Source organism: Tupaia chinensis, unplaced genomic scaffold (genome assembly GCF_000334495.1).
Source record: "Tupaia chinensis unplaced genomic scaffold, TupChi_1.0 Scaffold000493_1, whole genome shotgun sequence".
Taxonomy (NCBI): Eukaryota; Metazoa; Chordata; class Mammalia; order Scandentia; family Tupaiidae; genus Tupaia; species Tupaia belangeri.
The window spans coordinates 3624930-3644311 of NW_006160005.1; the positions used below are offsets into that span (position 1 = coordinate 3624930).

At 47.5% G+C, this 19382-nt stretch overlaps 1 protein-coding gene across 1 annotated transcript in view; it reads left to right on the forward strand.

The window, feature by feature from the left end:
- SHISA6 (shisa family member 6) overlaps positions 1–19382 on the forward strand; it is a 380723-nt gene that overhangs the window by 33744 nt on the left and 327597 nt on the right. Inside the window, exon 4 of the mRNA XM_027774921.1 lies at positions 2738–2898. Coding sequence (XP_027630722.1) covers positions 2738–2898 — 161 coding nt within the window. The remainder of the gene's footprint in view (positions 1–2737; positions 2899–19382) is intronic.

Below are 19382 nucleotides of genomic sequence, written 5' to 3' on the forward strand. Positions count from 1 at the left end.
AGTCCAGTGGCCCCTGGACAAAAAAAACTCCCCTTCCAAAAAAAAAAAAAGAAAAAGAAAAAGAGGAATCAGTCAATGCAGATTTATACATTTATTTCTGGACTCTCAATTCTGTTAACTTGCTCTGTATGTCTATTGATATCTATTGCTACTTCTAATGCACCATTTTTTTTTTTTTTGGAGAGGTTTTCGCTATAGGGGGCGTGCACTCGCCAGACAGACAGAGACATAGAGACAGAAAGCGAGAAATCACCCCCCAGGGGGGATGCTCACGCCGCAATCCCTTCTCCTCCATTCTCCTCTCGGGATCTTGGGCACGCACGCACACGCGCCCGGCGTGAGATTTAAGCCACCAGGTCCGAGACACGAACTGCGGTCGACTACGTGGGAGTCCAGCGACATAGCCATTACGCTAACTGCTGGTTCCCCCATTTTCTTGTCGTAGAAAGATCTGACAGTAAGGTGTCTTTGATAATCACAGGGATGAAGGAACTAAAGCAACCTGAATGTGTGCATGAATGGGTAGCTTAAAAAAGCACATAAAATACAAAGTTATCAAATTATGGAATTAGAAGGGATCTTAGCGGTCATACTAACTTAAAGCCTTTGTTTTGTGGATGGAGTAGAAAAGATTAAATTTCAATTTAATCAATTTCTGTGTAAAATTTCATAGCTACTTAGTGCAGAGCTGGAGTTTGGACTCAGATCGGCTTTCTAGGACAATTTTGTTTCCTCGCTCCCTGAATGCCAGGCCTGCCCAGACTCCCTCTCCTAGATGCAGGCCTGCCCAGACTCCCTCTCCTAGAGCGGCGAGGTTCCACGCCGAGGTTCTGCTTGTTCCACAGAAGTGAGTGGGGATGGTGGTGTACATCTGCTCTTTCCTTCAAAGCTGAGAGATGAAAGCCAGTGAGGGGAAAGCATTTGGAAAATCTGAAATTACTGTATAAATGCCACTAAATGATAAGATTGCCAGCTTGATGCTCTTCTGCTAGGAAGGTTCAGCGTGTCAGGGGCGGCGTAATGAAACAATTCACTCTCAGACGTGTGTTTAAACTGCCACTTTCCATGGTGGCATAGTGCCAGAGCTGGACTCGGGTACAGAGGGAGCCCTGGTGTGGGCTGGGCATGGCTGGCTCCGTGGTGGTCAGGGGTGGCTGAGAGAGTCCTGGAGGTGTCGCATGGTACCCACTCACCTCTCAGGATCACCCTGAGCTGATAGACGAGTCCTTGCCTCTCTTGTACAAAACAGGAGCACTTTCAGAACCGGGAACCTGATCTGAAATGTCAGCATTCAGGCATGGGCTTCTGTGGCCTGTCCACATTCATCCATGCCTTCTCAGAGCATCCCCATGTGCTTCTGTCTTCCATTCCCAGTGGGCATCTCACTTTTCACACCCATGGAAAGAGTTCCTGCTTGAAACCAGATTGGGAGGCGGCCCCATGGCCTAGTGGTTAAGAGATCCCACGTGGCTGACTACATGGTTTGAGTTCTGAACCTGGCAGCTTGAAAAACATGTCAAGTGCGTATGTGTGCGTGACCCAAATCCCAGCAGGTTAGAGAAATGGAGGAGGGATTGTGTCATGACCATGCCTCAAGAGGGTTGCTTTTTGCTTCTCTCCCTCTCTCTGTCTATTTCTGGCAAATGCTCCCACTTTCTGACAAATTAAAAAAAAAAAAAAATCAGGTAGGGAAGCGAGTCTCCCAAAATTGTGAACTCTCGATAGCAGCAACTGGGTCCTGTCCCTCTCTGTCCCTAAGTGACTGGCACTTGCCGAGTCCTCAGGAAGTGCATAGTTGGTGCTGGCTACAAAGGCTGCTTTCTCTGAATACTGGGTCCTTGTGGGAAGATGTGTCTCTGTGACCGCGGCAGAGCTTCTGTGTGTCTTTCTTCCTGTGCATTTCCTCTGTTTGTAGTTGCTCCCTCCTCTCAACCCCAGTTGTGCTCATCGTGTGTTCCGACTTGTATATTTTTATCTGTACATCCTGTCTCTGCAGCTGAATCACACCTTCTTTGATGGCAGGAACTGCATGGTGTATTTGGGTCTTTGGTATCTAGTACATGCCACTTTGGGTGTGTGCGTGTGTGTGTGTGTGTGTGTGTGTGTGTAAAGCTTTGTACTTTTTTGAAAGTTTATTACTTTCATAAGAAAGACTGACCTAGACAGAGAGACAGACCTCCCCATGCCGTGATCTAAAAAAAAGTTCAGATCACAGGCCCACACTCAGCATGCTCAAAGAGGACCAGGGACGGGACCCCAGAACTTGCCCATGTGGGCCCAGTGCCATTGCTGCTGCACCACTGCCTGGTCTGGCGTGTGTTTTAGAATGGGGAGGTCGCTTGCCCTGGTATTATAACCTGCTGCTGAATTGAAGGCCAGCGGAGGCAGCCCTTCTCTGTAGTGGCCTTCTGCTAGCCAGCTGCTCCAGCTATCTGCCTGGCCTAGATGGGCATTTGGAAAGCCAGGATTTTGAAAGGGCTCAAAATTTATTGATGTGGAATGAATTAAGAAAACTTTAATCACAGCCTTTTAGTGTCTATACCCCCAGGCATGGCAACCTCTACCCCGTGTCCCCACTGAATCCAGATCAGATGAAGCTGTGACTTTTGAGTATGAAGTGCTGTTTCTCCGTCTCCTCCTATAGCTCTGTAAATCAAAGCCCCAGAAAAGTAAGCTCCCTTCGTGGTTGTGCATACCTGTTCAGTGAATCTCACTGTGTGATCTCCTCCTCGTTTAGGGCTCTGGCTGACATCTTAAGACAACAGGGACCAATTCCCATAGCACACTGTGAAAGAGAAACTATCTCGGCTATCGATACCTCTCCCAAAGAGAACACGCCGGTCAGATCGTCCTCCAAAAACCACTACACCCCTGTGCGTACGGCCAAGCAGACTCCAGGTAAGTGAGAGCTGATCCCCTTTGAATCTCGGCTGTGGCTGGTGAGAGACTTTGGTGATATTTCTGCTCTGCTGGGGCAGATGGGGCAGCTCTGCGTGGAGAGCGACTCTGATGGACAGGCAGGCTTGTGAGAATTTGGGGACTGTCTCCCAGGAATGGTTCAGACTGGGAGGGGCTCCTGCTAGTCTACCAGGGCTGGATGTGGGCTGATGATGTACTGAGAGACTGGTGTCCTTATCTTACTTAAAGGGGAGTTTGCAGCAGATATGTGGAGTATGGTCACTCATTCCCCCATGTTGTGGGGAGATCTGAGCGGCCTAGAATGCTAGCTGTGGACAGGAAGCTGCTGCACCCGGCCGTGGAGCTGTTCAGCTATTGGAACCTCAAAGAGCACTTCCTGAGGGCTGGGCTGGGCTGGGCTGGGCATGACTGGATCATTGGAACTTTGTCTTGGGGTGACTCTTTCCTGGACTCTATAGAATTCCTAGATATATGATGAGTTGCCCTGCAATCACAGTACACTTCCTTCCTTTTTTTTGATCATTGCCATAACCATCTGAAAGAGACCAGGCTGGGCTTATTTTTCTTGTCTTGTGGATCAATACATGAAGCTCTAGGAAATTTAATACCTTGAACAAGGTCACTAAAATGTATGAATACTGATAAGACAGTCAGTAATGACTGTAATATAGGTTGAGCATCCCTAACCTAATAAAAAATCCAAAGTCTTCCCCAAATCCCAAACTTTTCAAATATTGCCTTGACGGCATAAGTGCAGAATTCCACACCTGACCTTATGTGATGAGTCACAATCAAAATGCTGCAAGACAAAAATACTGTAAAAATATTACCTTCAGGTGAATGTGTATTTGGTGCATATGAAACATGAATGAATTTCATATTTAGATTTGGGCCCCATTTCCAAGACATTTCACATGCAAATATTCCAAAATTAAAAAAAAAAAATCTGAAATCCCATACTCTCCTGCTCTTGAGCATTTGGGATAAGAGATACTCAACCTGTATTATCTAGAGCTGATCCCCTTTGAATCTCGGCTGTGGCTGGTGAGAGACTTTGGTGATATTTCTGCTCTGCTGGGGCAGATGGGGCAGCTCTGCGTGGAGAGCGACTCTGATGGACAGGCAGGCTTGTGAGAATTTGGGGACTGTCTCCCAGGAATGGTTCAGACTGGGAGGGGCTCCTGCTAGTCTACCAGGGCTGGATGTGGGCTGATGATGTACTGAGAGACTGGTGTCCTTATCTTACTTAAAGGGGAGTTTGCAGCAGATATGTGGAGTATGGTCACTCATTCCCCCATGTTGTGGGGAGATCTGAGCGGCCTAGAATGCTAGCTGTGGACAGGAAGCTGCTGCACCCGGCCGTGGAGCTGTTCAGCTATTGGAACCTCAAAGAGCACTTCCTGAGGGCTGGGCTGGGCTGGGCTGGGCATGACTGGATCATTGGAACTTTGTCTTGGGGTGACTCTTTCCTGGACTCTATAGAATTCCTAGATATATGATGAGTTGCCCTGCAATCACAGTACACTTCCTTCCTTTTTTTTGATCATTGCCATAACCATCTGAAAGAGACCAGGCTGGGCTTATTTTTCTTGTCTTGTGGATCAATACATGAAGCTCTAGGAAATTTAATACCTTGAACAAGGTCACTAAAATGTATGAATACTGATAAGACAGTCAGTAATGACTGTAATATAGGTTGAGCATCCCTAACCTAATAAAAAATCCAAAGTCTTCCCCAAATCCCAAACTTTTCAAATATTGCCTTGACGGCATAAGTGCAGAATTCCACACCTGACCTTATGTGATGAGTCACAATCAAAATGCTGCAAGACAAAAATACTGTAAAAATATTACCTTCAGGTGAATGTGTATTTGGTGCATATGAAACATGAATGAATTTCATATTTAGATTTGGGCCCCATTTCCAAGACATTTCACATGCAAATATTCCAAAATTAAAAAAAAAAAATCTGAAATCCCATACTCTCCTGCTCTTGAGCATTTGGGATAAGAGATACTCAACCTGTATTATCTAAATATTTGGAGGGTTTTGCTCTGCATCAGGCATCATGCTGAGTACTTTCTTATTCTTCATGGCAATCTTGGAAGTACTTACATTGTCCCCATTCTATATGAGGAATTCTATACTTTTCCCAGTGTTACACGGATAGTAAGAGAGAAAACCAAGATCCAAAGCAGATGGTTTGCAGAGAAGACTAGTAAGTTGTAATAGTCTTACCCAGTTGGGGACATGAATCCAAACTATCAGAATGCATAGTCTTTTCCCAAGTACAACTTGGAAGGTCTTATGTCCTTGTGAGCATTACCAAGCAGTCAAATGCTAGTCCCAGCCTTGGCTTCTATTTTGATGTTTGAATCTGAAATCTTCATATTCATCGCCCTACGATTTTCTTTCTTTTTTCTTTTTTTTTTTGAGAGGTTTTTGCCATAGGGTGTGTGTGCTCACCAGACAGACAGAGAGAGGCAGAGAGACAGAAAGCGAGAAATCCCCCCCCCCCCCCCGGGAGGGATGGCCACACCACAATCCCTTCTCCTCCATTCTCCTCTCGGGATCTTGGGCACGCACGCACACGCGCCTGGCGTAAGTTTTAAGCCACCGGGTCCGGGTCGTGAACCGCAGTCTACTACGTGGGAGTCCAGTGACATAGCCATTACATTAACTGCTGGCCCCATCACTCTACAATTTTCTAAAGAGTGGACTATATGATCTGAGCTAAACCTGCAATAAAGATATACAATTGTTAGGTGGCAGTAGGTGGGCTCCAAGTCCAAAATTACAGCAAAGATGCTGCTGAGATTTTTCTATTCATTCCATAATTAAGTGTATCCTGTCATATTCACTTCTAAGACTGTAATCTAAATTCTTTGAGAATATGGTAAAAGCTGAGGACATTCTCTCTTGAAAATCTACATATATCTATGAATCTATGTATTTATCTAATAGTTTGCATAAGAATTAAGTGGATTCTTAGACTCCTTCAAAGCTAGGAATCTCTGACTTAAAGGTAAAGATTAAGAATCCACTTTTGCGGGACCAGCAGTTGGCATAATGACTATGTCGCTGGACTCCCATGTAGCCGACTGTGGTTTGAGTCCTGAACCTGATGGCTTAAACTTATGCCAGGCGTGTGTGCCCAGGATCCCAAGGGGAGAATGGAGAAGAAGGGATTGCGGCGTGACCACCCCCTTGGGGGGTGATTTCTCGCTTTTTGTCTCTTTGTCTCTCTCTATCTTTCTGGCAAGCGCATGGGCCCTATAGCAAAAACCTCTCCAAAAAAAAAAAAAAAAAAAGAAGAAAGTATCCACTTTTGCAAAAGGTCTAAGATGTATTTTCAGCCTTGATATCATAGATCCTTAAAATGTAAGCAATAGAAGATTCGTGGCAAAAACTTTTGAACCAGTGGTCATCTGCCTGGCTACATGTGCAGATCACCTGGGGACCTCTTAAAAATGCTGATGCCTGGGTCCCAGAGACAAACCAGAATTTCTAGGAATGATGCTGCCACCAGTAGTTTAAACACCCTCCCTAAGGTGATTCTAACATCCAGCCAGGATGAAGAATCTCTAGTCCACATGGATTCTTTCATTTCACGAGTGAGGACACTGAAAGCCCCGTCACTGGTTCTTCTCCAACTTGGCTGCACATGGGAATCATGGGAGCTTTAAAAATTAAGGATACCTGGGCCCCACCTCCAGGGATGATGATTTAAATGATGTGGGGGTGTGACTGAGAATGGCAGTCATGGGGTAGGGTGTTTGAAACTTCTGTCTTCATTCTTCTATGGAGTAAAGCTTGAGAGTCGCTGGGCAGTGGGAAGAGCATGAAAGTGCCATCCTAACTAATCCTTATCATCACTGATGATTGTTTAGTCTAACGTTACTATTACCACCAGCTTGAGTTAGGGTATTTTTATTTTCCGGGCTATTCACAATTTGAAGTCAGTTTGTGAGTCTAACGTCAGACCATTCAGGCATCAAAAGCACCCCTGGTTATTTATCCTCACCCCTCTCTGCTTGAGGTTTTTTTTTTTTTTAGAAGTTTTTGCTATAGGGCACGTGTGCTCACCAGACAGAGACAGAGAGACAGAAAGCGAGAAATCACCCCCCAGGGGGGGATGGCCATGCCGCAATCCCTTCTCCTCCATTCTCCTCTTGGGATCTTGGGCACGCACACACAGGCGCCCGGTGTGAGTTTTAAGCCACCGGGTCGGGGACGTGAACCGCGGTCGACTACGTGGGAATCCAGCGACATAGCCATTACGCTAACTGCTGGTCCCTCTGCTTGAGTTTTTTCGTCTCATTCACAGCTGAGCTAGCTCACAGCCACTGAATTCAGATTGATGGAGTGGACAGCCTTGATTTGCCATTAAATACCCTGCATTGGGCAGAAAGATTTGTCATTCTGTTTCTGTATACAGTGAGCTGAGAAGAAGCACTTGCAGTTATATGATTCACTTCAGTGTTTCAAGAAATCCCTCCTTGTATTTCTCAAATTGGAATTCTGCTGTTTGATCTTAGAGTTAGGAAGTGTTTCCCTGGCCCAGAAAGCATTCTCAGTGGTGAAAAGCAATTTCATAACCAGCCACACCTACAGCTTATCACGGACACAGTACTTTCCCAAATAGCTGATAGCCTTTGCCACACAGTATTGCAGTTTGAACAGACGTTTTAATAGAACTTTGGGTGAGTGTCGAAAGGGGAAATTTACTGTGATCTTGCTAGTCATCAAATCACCAAGCCACCAATTGGAGGAGTCTGTGGTGGCAAGAATTTTTAGGAGCATCGTGAGGAAGATACCCAGAAACACTGTCAGAGTGTGTGAGGACCTATGTCACTGAGAATGCTGTCAGTGGACCAGCCACGTTGGCATCACCTGGGAATTTAGGAGAAATGCAGACCCTCGGGCTGGAATGACAATCTGCATCTTGGCGAAATCACTTAGCCATGAATGTTTGAGAAGCCCTGGGAAGGCAGGGGCTCTGCCACCCAGCCTTGTGTTCGCCATTTGGCCTGTCACTTTCTGTGTGTGTGATCTTGGGTAGGTTTCTTCGCCTTTCTGAGTTGCCTCATCTGCCCTCGAGGCTGATAGTACTTGTGACCCTGAACTGTTTTAGGGGTATAATGAGTTGAGCCAAGTAAACCGCTTACAACGAGTTTGCATATGCAGTAGACACTCACTATTGGCCAGGACCAGCCTTTGAAAGTCCATCTACAACTCATGGGAAAGGAACCAAAAGAATGGGAAACCAAAGGCAATGCATTAACGTCTTCAGACCAGACAGGCTCTATGGGGTGATGTTTGGGATTGAAGTGCCTGAGCCCAAGGCTTTCCATTTTCCTGTGTGAGCCTTATCCTCTGGAGAAGAAGGTGGTCTGTGGAGCTTGGTCGGGTTTTGGATGTTGAAAGCACATACACGTTTGGTTTGGGAAGAGGAGTGAGGATCCTGCAGTGCTAGTAAAAACAATGCCATACGTATATGGCTTAAGTACCATATATGGAACACTTACTATGCACTAGATATCCTGCTAAGCACTTCAAAAGATACAAAGAGAATGGACCCCCTGGGACCAGCAGTTAGCGTAATGGCTATGTCGCTGAACTCCCATGTAGTCGACCACAGTTCGAGTCCCAGACCTGGTGGCTGAAACTCACACCGGGCACGTGTGTGTGCATGCCCAAGATCCCAAGGAGAATGGAGAAGAAGGGATTGCGGTGTGGCCATCCCCGCTGGGGGGGATTTCTCACTTTCTGTCTCTCTGTCTCTGTCTTTCTGGCAAGCGCATGTGCCCTATAGCAAAAACCCCGTCATGTTGCGTAGATATGGAGTTCCCTGTTCACATTAGCTGGGAAGTCCTCTCTTCTCCCTAAGAGCCTTTTATCCTAACTCTGCCAGGCAGCCCCTTTCTATCTTTAAAGGAAACTGTACAATGGATGTAGAAAACCAGTGGAGTCTTGGTCCAGCCCTCACCCTGAATTCTGGCTGCCTAACAGCCTTGTTATTAAAAGTGTGGTCCATGAGCCCACAATGACTTCATACCATGGGGACTTGTTAGAAATGCAGAATCTTGGGACCTCTTCCAACCTGCCAAATCTGAAGCTGCAGTTTAGTAAGACCCTCAGAAGATTTGTTCACATGTTAAAGTTGAAGAAACCCCCTCTAGCACAGTGATTCTGAGCCCTGGCTCTGCAAGAGAATTGTATGGGGAATCCTGAAAATACTAACGCCAGGCTCTGATTCTATAAAGATTCTGATTTAATTGGTTTGTAGTAGGACCAGGAGTGATACCAAGAAAATAATTATTGGGACCAGCAGATGGTGTAATGGTTATGTTGCTGGACTCCCATGTAGTCAACTGTGGTTTAAGTCCTGCACCCGGTGACTTAAAACTCACACTAGGGACATGTGCATGCATGCCCAAAATTCTGAGAGGAGAATGGAGGAGAAGGGATTGTGGCATGGCCATCCCCCTGGGAGGTGATTTCTAGCTTTCTGTCTCTCTTTGTCTCTTTAGCAAGTGCATGTTCCCTATAGCAAAACTCTCTTTAAAAAAATAATAATAATAATCAAAACTTGCCCCACGGTTCCTCTTGTCCAGCAAACTTTGAGAACTGACCTCTGGAGGAAGACTGTCAAATAGGGAAAACAGACTTTGAAGACTGCAAAGTTTGGGTTCATATCAAGACCCACAGCATCCAGACTGGCTGGTGAGAGCTGGTGGGCTGTAGGGATATGACCTCACTGTGGAAACTGGGGCTGAAGGGAGTGGAGAAGTGGGAGTCATTTGAGAGGGGAGGGGGGTTAGTATGCAGCTATGATTGGGGGTAGCTGGGCAGAAACAGGGATGATTGGAACTATCAGAACTGATGAGTGGACCAAGCAGAGCCATGGGGAGAAGCACCTGTAGAGCAATACAGATCCCCTGAGCCCAGAACCCCAGGGGTTTGCTGTGGGCTTCTAAACAGCCTGTCTCAGAGGAGCTGGGGGAGTGGAAGATGCCTATCCCCAGCAGTAGCAATGACTTCATGTGCTGGGTTCCCAAATTTTGATACCTCACATCTGTTGTCAAGAGTGGAGTCAGCTGGAGGCAATAAATATTTATGCCCCATCCTCACACCAGTGTGAGTTGTGTAAATGAGCAATCAGTCATCCTGCCTGTTGTCAAAGCCATCCCCTGTAATGGCAGACTAAGGGAGCCAAGGGACATGCCTCTTTAAGCTTTATGGAGAGCAGGAATGAAGCTTGCACGGCTTCATAGAGGGGTGCTTTTGCCACGGTGCTGTGTGGCCTGGCACCCCTCGCCCTCGCCCTCTAAGGCCTCTGCTTCTCTTAAAGGGCTGTAGACACACTGGCCTTCTTTATTGTCTCTCTTATTCTTGATCGGAGGGCTTTTTGCCCTCTCACTTCCTGTGGCTGTGGCTCCAAATTTTCCAGTATCAGATAGATATTTGTGCTGTGAGAGGTAATGCTCACAGGGCACTGTTTCGGAGTGGCTGCTCCTGACCTCATCATCTGTTCCATCTCCTGTTTTTTCTTCAGAGCACTTGCATCATCTGACGTCATGTACTTATTGATTCGTTTGTTTATTGTCTATCTGTCCCCATCAGAATGCAAGCTCCGTGCAAGCGAGGGTTTTATCTTTTTTTTTTTTTTTAATCACTATGGTATCTTAGGGCCAAGGATGTTGTTTGGAAGATCATAGTCGTTCAATAACAGTTTGTCCAGGGAATGGGTGAATGATGCTGTGGTCCTGTTCTTGGATGGATGTAAGAGCCAAAGCGTAGGTTTTGGTTACGTAGCTGTGTACTGAAGGGTTACCAGCTAGGGTGCACACCCTCTCCGTTTAGTAACCCACACTGCAAAATAAGTATAGAGTTGACCACACTGACAGCCTCCTAGACTTCTCACAGGATGCTGGCTGAGCAGAAAGCCCTGGTTTCCAATGCTCAGGCTTGCTTTCAAACACCAAGGTCACTCTCCTCCTGTCCACGGCTGACCCAGAACTTCACAGCTGAGTGCACCAAAGACAGAACTTTGCCTCCATGGTTGGACTCAAAGAGGCCATAATTAGGGTGCCCTGCTCACTTTATTCACTGCCAAGAAAGACTCCTTTTGGAGGTCTTATAAGCCCAGGCAGCCTACAGTCCCTGATCCCAGGGATAGGTTTAAGGCTGAAGGTAGAAAACATGGACCATGCCTCTGAATGCTGAGGAACTTCTGGTCAACCTCACTTCTCATGTGAAATGGGCCTTTTCTCAATCATCCCCTGAGGAAACAGAACTATATGTTCTAGAGGAGGCTGAGATGCTAGCTTCTGCAGACTTTGGAGCTTCAAGGGGATGACAAGTACATGGCCCAGCCTGCACTTGGCCTGCGAGAAAAACGGAGGCATACAGGGCTTGCCTCGGTGGGAAAAGATGCATATGCACATGTAAAGCTGTCAGAGCAGCATCTGACAGAAGGGAAGGACTATTTTAGGCCAGCCCTGTGTAATATGTTGGTACCTAGCCACGTGTAATCATTGAGCACCAATGATTTAAATTAATTCTACCTGTTTTTCTTTTATTTTTACATTTTATTTAATTATTATTATTATTATTGTTATTATTTTATGCCAGAGAGTATATATGTACATATGAGAGGGGGAATAGGAGAGAGAGAAAGCACCACACCATGGAGCCTGGTCAGGCTGCCATTTTATTCCTCCAGTGGTCCATCCAGTCAAGCTCCTGGGCCTCCATATATATGTGTGTGTGTATATATATATGTATACGCCCTGCACATTTTTCAAGCTGTGAACCCTGGTCAGCCTTCTGGGATCCAGCATCCTTTGCACAGTGTTTAACTGCTACAGTATAGGGCTGGCGCGCTGTTTATTTTTTAAACATGGCTATGACAAAATACAAACATACATTTGTGGCTCTCATCTGTGATTCACATTATTTTACATTGGACAGAGCAGACTTTAAATGTTAGCAGCCTTTTCATTTGTTTTAAAGTTTTTTCATTTCGTTCCAAGAGAGAGGAAAAGAGACAGAAGCAGCAGCTTCCCCTCACCAGGGTCTTCAGGCTGCAGCCCCCACCTCCAGCCCCAGTTTCAGCCCGCCCAGGTCCCAGACACCTGTGTACACCCGGAGTGCTCAGGGAGGAAGTGAGACACGAACCAGGAGCTCTTTCATGTGGGTCCAGTTGCGTTACCACTGTGCTGCCACCTGGCCCTCAGGGTTAGCAGTCTGGAGTGTCTGCTTGAGTTCATACTTTAGTCATGAGCAAAACAAAGCCTCTCCATAAAGAAAATGAGTAAATAACTTCAGAGTGATGAATGCTTGCAGCTTAGGCAGGCGGTGATGTGTTTGGAAAACACTAGGGAGAAGGACTTGCCTTTGGTCCTAAGAAGTGGCATTTGAGCTGGTACCTGCTGGATGAGGACGACCTGGCTGTGGGGAGATCTGGAGGAAGAACATTACAGGCCGAGGGAACAGCAAGTACCATAGCCCCGAGGCACAGGCAGGCCTGGCGCGCTCAAGAGCAGAAGGAGGTCATAGTAGGGAGTGGGGGTTTTATTTCGGATTTTATTTACATGCGATGATCTGATTTCTGTTTTAATAAGATTGCCCTCATCACTGAATAGTAGGAATGGGCTCTGCATAGGAAACAAGGCAGCCCGTCCCTTTGTAACAGCAGATGGGTTCATTTGAGAACTTTCCCAGACGTCTTCCTCCCCAGCAGGTCACCCACCTGCACAGGGGGCAAGTTGATGCAGTCACAGCCTGCAGGCTTCAGAATCACGCACACCCAGGGCCAGATCTCGCCTTGACTCGGACATCCTGGAAAAGTCCGGAGCTCTTTTTTTTTTTTTCTTTGGAGAGTTTTTTTTTTTCTTTTTTTTTTTTTTTTCTTTGCTATAGGGTGCATGCGCTCACCAGACAGACAGAGACAAAGAGATAGAAAGAGAGAAATCACCCTCCAGGGGGAATAGCCACACCACAATCCCTTCTCCTCCATTCTCCTCTCGGGATCTTGGGCACGCACGCACACGCGCCTGGTGTGAGTTTAAGCCACTGGGTCCGGGACTCGAACCACGGTCGACTACATGGGAGTCCAGCGACATAGCCATTATGCTCACTGCTGGTCCCTCCAGAGCTCTTAAACAGGGGTTGGCAACATTTTCAGGAATGCGATCCTAAATATTTTAGGGGTCGCGGTCTCTGTGGCAACTCTCCAGTTCTCCCACTGAAGGGCAGAAGTGTCCGTAGGTAGTAAGGGGATGCATGGCTTGCTTTGCCCATAAGACATCACTTACAGAGGTAAATGTTCATGCTGCTGAAGCTCATCTTGTCACATGTTTCTCAGGTCCCATTTATGTCTAGTCCTGAGAGACTTTGGTCTCTTGACTCACATTCCTCCCCTCCTGTAACCTCTGCTGGTTCTGTTTCTTTCTTTTTTGGGGGGAGAGGTTTTTGCTATAGGGCATGTGCGCTCGCTAGAAAGACAGAGAGAGACAGAGAGACAGAAAGTGAGAAATCACCCCCTAGGGGGGATGGTCATGCCGCAATCCCTTCTCTTCCATTCTCCTTTCGGGGTCCTGAGCAAGCATGCACACACGACTGGCATGAGTTTAAGCCACTGGGTCCAGGACTCGAACCAGGGTCGACTACATGGGACTCTAGGGACAGTGCCATTATGTCGTCTTCTGGTCCCTGCTGGCTCTGTTTCTCTGTGACTGCGCATGGTTCCCCACCCTCCACTTCATACCCTTCCCACCTCTTCCATACCTGACAGCCGAACCTTGTACATAGTTGTCTCTACCTGCTGTCTCTCCATCCTCTTCTCCTGCCCTCTCCTCAGCCTCTGTCTTCCACTTCACTGCTCAGCAGCTTCGGACACCAGCTTAAGGGAGTTCTGAGAGTAGGTTCCTGCTTGGCTCTGCAGCTGGAAGGCCCAGTGCTCTGTACTGGGAACAGAGCTCTGGTCACCTGAATGCATGTGGTTCCTCTTGTGAATGCAGTCTCTGGCTCTCAGGCTCTCTGCTCATGCGCTTTGCCTTTCTGGAATATTCCTTCTGTCCACTTTCTCTTGTCTTGGCTTCTTCTTTGGTGTTTCTCAGGTCTCACTTTCCTGAGTCCATGCCTGGGTGAGACCGTCTTCTGGGCCCTGGTGGTCCCTGGGGCTCCCCCGTCATTGCAGAGGGGGAGTGGAATGGGCTCACAGTGTCGGCCCCACTTCAGAACCTACTTCTGCCTGGACTGACTGTGGGGCTTAGACCACTTACTTAATCTCTCCACGCCTCAGTTTCCTGGTCTGTAAACAGGAGATCAAAATACCTTCCACATTTCACGTGTGGTTATGAAGACTACCTGAGTTAAACAGCTCTGTGCTTTCTGGTCTCTAAGTCATGTCCGGCGTCAGCCCAGCTCTTCCCTTCATCCTCAGAGCCTGGCTCAGTGCCTGGCACACGTGAACTTTCTGGCTAATATTTGTCAAGTGCTTAGCACAATAAAAATCCTGTATTTGGGTCAGAAGACCAGATATGCCCTGCAGGGGGAATGGCAGACCATGTGAGAGTCACGAAGGCTCAGTTCACTCTCAGATCGTGTGAAGAAATGGAGCAGGTCAGTAACTCTGCAAACGACTGCACTGCTGGACTGCACTCAGTGGGTTTCTAATCCAGATCCCAGGAGGTGGTGTGCCTGCTCCACCTCTGGCCCTGGCTAATGTGTGACCCCAAAGTTACTGGTCCTGTTGTGGACACGCCTGTGCCTCACCTGCAAAGAAGGGGAGCAGGGCTCTGGGCAGCTTGAGAACTCTCATCCTTTAAAGAATGTTAACAACTGGCACCTCTTTAGGTACTTTCTGTGGGTCGACTTATTTCATCTTCACAACCCTCGGAGGCAACCACTATCATTGTGCCCATTCGCAGATGAGGCATCTTGGCTCAGGGGCTTCAGAAGCTTGTCTGAGATCACACAGCCAGGAGGGCTGATCTGGGCTCTGGACATGGACAGGCTGACTCTGGAACTCAAGCCCTGAAGTTAGACTGTCCAGAGGTGCAGACAGGGAACTGAGAACCCCTCTTGCTACCTGAGGCCTATCCTGTGGCCATGGGTCTGCATTTGCTTTTGGCCACCCCATTCACGATCTGGGGCTGCAGGGCAGGCCCCAGAAGAGGCCACCATTGACTTGGCATAGGGCAGGTGTTCTCATGAAGAGAGTCCCTCAGATCCAGATGGACCAGCCTGCCATGCTGTGCGCTGCTCACTGCGAGCTGGTTTCAAGCAGGGTGGGGAGTGACTTGGTCATTTTCGGCTTGGGAGGGAGGCTGGCCTACTAGCTCCTGAGGTCTTCTCTTCCCCAGGTACTAACAGGAAGAGTGACTGTCATTGAAGAGAGTGGACTGTGTGCAGGCCCTGGGCTAGGAGCCTCCTTTGAATAGTCCTCACGTGGGTACTGTCACTATCCACGTATTCAGGAGACTACAGGGCCTGGAGCGACAGGGCAGACCATCTGGGTGCACGACCTATCAGTGACAGAGTTACAGTCCAACCCGGGAATCCAATCTAGAACTCCCCCTTTCCCTTTCCTTAGAACCCGGTGACCCCTAGGGTCAGAGCCCAGGCAAATCCCACGGCCAAATTAGTGTCGCATTCTCAGTGTCAGACTTGCCATTAGAGCAACAGTGAACACCTACGTCGTGACCATGTGACGTTCAGAAAGTGAGTTCTAAGCCCCTATGTTATGATCTTGGGGTGTAAATGGCTTTTCCTGGCACAGGATTGCCTGAAGAACAGATGTGCCTAAAAGCAGAACCTTCCAGAGCTGCCTTTGCCCTGGCCGGGCTGCCTGTGCCCAGCGTGTCCTCCCAACCCAGGGCCTCATCCTGCCGGGAGCTGCAGAGACTTGGCCAGCTGAGCCAGAGAGAAGCTGTCCCTGCCCCTCTCACCAAGGAGGTAGCCTGAGTGGGGGCAGACAGAACTTGATGTCACCATATGGCTGGGGGAGAAAGGCGAGGCTCTGAGCTAGCCCACTAATTACTCACTGCACCCAGGGACCAGGAGGATTTAGAATACGTTCCGGCTGTTCCCAAAATGCGGTGCGGGTGAGGGAAAGCCAAAGCACTGAGGACAGGGTTAGAATTCACAATTACCTCCGTGAGTTGGCAAAACTGAGGAGCCAACAGAGCACGGTGCAAGACAAGCGCGAGAGGGTGTGGGGCAAGGAGAGCGAAGAGCAATGGGACATGAGGGAGAGTGGCCGCAGGTCCCTGCCACAGGGCTGTGCACTGTGAGAGCTCTTCCTGAGGGAGAGCCCGGCCTCTATCTGAATGGCCTGTGGGGGTCTTTTTTCCAGGGGGCTTGACATCCATTGCCTCCAGAGTGAAGGATATGTGGGAGCCAAAGATGGAGGAGGTGGTGGCCTCAAGTCATCTGTAGCTAGATGTGAAGCACTGTGGCCCGGCACTCTGGTAGGTTCTTCAGGAGCTAGAAGATGTGTCAGACACAGTCCTGGCATCAGGAGCTTCAGTCCTAGAGCAGAAAGACAAGACAAGATACAGGAAGATAATTGGCCACGCAGGTGCCCCAGAAAAATGACAGGTCATGAGTTTAGAACCTTCAGAAGGAGCTACCAGGGTCAGGGTGGACATCACAGTGTGTTTATTTAATTTTATTTATCATTGTTATTATTTTTAATTTGCAACAGGGCACATGGGTTCACTAGAGAGAGACAGGGAGAGAGAGACAAAGTGTGAAACGTGTCGTCAGGCCTGGGACTCAAACCGCCGTTGACATGTGGGAGTCCAGTGCCTTTACGACATCACTTGCCCACTCCCAACGTGTGTTTAAAGGGTAGGCCAGATTTGGGACCAGCAGTTAGCATAATGGCTATGTCTCTGGACTCCCATATCGTCGACCATGGTTCGCGTCCTGGACCTTGCGGCTTAAACTCATGGGGGGCACATGTGCTTGCGTGCCCAAGATCCCGAGAGGAGAATGGAGGAGAAGGGATTGCGGCGTGGCCATCCCCCCTGGGGGGTGATTTCTCACTTTCTGTCTCTCTCTGTCTCTCTGGCGAGCGCACGTGCCCTGTAGCAAAAACCTCTCCAAAAAAAAAGAGTAGGCCAGATTAAATGGGCAAGAAGGGGCCGAAGAGTAGCAGAGCGGTAACCCAACTGGGCCCACGTGGAAGTGTCCCGAGTTTGTGTCCTGGTACCTCCCTGAGCACACTGGGTGCACATGAGTGTGCCCGTGGTCTGAGCTGGCCGAGAGTAGGAGTAGATCATAGCATAAAGACTCCATTGGGACTGTGTGTGTGTCTCTCTCTGTCTGTCTGTCTGTCTATCTTTGTCTTTCTTATGGAAAAAATAAATGAATAAACTTAAAAAAAAAAAAAGCAAGGAGAATGATGGAGTATGCTCCTGGAGAATGATAAGCTGAGCTCAGTAAGAGCCTAGAATATAGGGATGCTTAAAGCACCAAAGGTTTACAGCAGGGAGCAGTGACCAATTCTTTCAGAAAGGTTAGCTGTGGCTCTTCTGTAAACAGACAGCAGTGATTAAAGAATTGGGACAGAGGCCAGGAAGGAACTGGAACTCTGTGTACTATTGGAGAAGGCTGCTCTGAGCAGAGGAAATTTTTCTTTCCTTCATTAAGCAGGCTGTGTCCCTGAGGGTAGGGATGCCTACCATGGAGGTGACATATGGCTCAGTCAGGCTGATGACATGGGCGTGAGCTAGTCTGGACCCTCCAAGGGGGCTTGGTGGAGGAGGCTCATGAGGACCCAAGATGAGAGTTTTGCAAGGAGGAAATGTGGAGACCACATCTCATTAGTAGCACCCCGAGAGCCAGAAAAGGTGAACTCAGGGTGGCACTTAAGATACACTGATCTCTTCACTTATTCAAAAGTGATCTTTGTTCTGTACTTGGTGCCAGGCATCAGGGATATGGGAGTGAATAAAACCAAGTTCCTGGAGTCATAGCATGTATATTCAGTTAGGAGACAGAAAATAATGTCATAAACTCATAACCTAAAATCGAGTAGTGAAAAGCTCTTTGAAAAGGAATAGAGCAAAGAAAGGAAGTAGAAAGTGATGGGAAATAGTTAAGAGGAGACCTGATTTGAGGAAAGGACCATGAAGCAGAGACCCAAATAACTGAGTTACATTGATGTGTAGAGAAAGAGCATTTCAAGTGGAGGTGGCATGTTTAGGGAATGAGAAACCAAGGGGGCTAGAGTAGAGAGAGTTGAGGTAGAGACATGATAATGGATGAATAATTTACGACCAATGAAAAATTTGCAAGAATGAAATAATGAGCACCTATATGCTTTTTCCATTTATTAACATTTTATTATATTTACATTTCTCTTTCTTCTCTTCTTCCTGTTCATCATTCTAATTACTATCATCATCACTATCACCATCACTGTCATCATCACCACCATCGCCATCACTACCACCATCCTTTCATCGTCACCACTGCCATCATCACCACCATCATCACCACTGCCGTCATCACCACTGCCATCATCATCATCATTTCATCACCACCGTCATCATCACCACCACCACCATCATTACTACCATCATCACCACCACTATCGTCATCATCATCCTCACCATCACCACCATGATCAGCATTGAACCATGTGAGAGTAAGTGGCCAATATCATGACTCTTCATACCTACATTGCTTCAGTGTGTATCTTCTTGGTGAAAGGATATTCTCTGATGTTAGTATCTAATTAAGAGTTCACAATTTACTTGAAAGACATATGCTGGTCGCTTGTATGGAAGGTATGAGCAGAAGAAAGGAGTCATAGGTTCCTCCAAGGATTTTTGGCTAGAGCAAATGGTTGATGAGAAGGCCAGGTCAGTGCAAGGACTTGGAATGAATACCTGGGAGGTATTACCCAAAGAAAATTAGGAAAATCTGAGTGTTGGCAGATGAGCTGAGCTGGGGCGTCCAGTTCTTCAGTAGATGTTGCCAGAGCAATTATAAGGGAAGTCAAAGAAGCTAGCTTCTCCCTCTATTTCCTCCGCTATGGATCTCTCCCTCTCTGTCTATCTTTCTGTCTCCTTCTCCTCCCCACCCACCCGCCTCCACACATATACACTGTATTCTCCCAGGGATCGAGATCTATCTCACCACTACAAAGCAGACCAAAAGTAACTTATTCAACTAGAAGTGCCTTGAATACAGGGACACGTATATTTCTCTCACTGTATTCACAGTACAGTACAGTTTACACAAGTCTTCGCACTTAGTGGGCATTCAGTATTATTTTTTTGAATAAATTAGTGACAGACTGAATGCCCTTAGAAAGCAAATTATGATTATATATGCCTACAGTAACAGTTGTAGATAAAAAGAGAAGTATTTCCCTCTGTTGTAAAAGAAGTCAGACCAGGGATAACACGGCTCTGTGATGTAAGGGGCTCAGGCTACT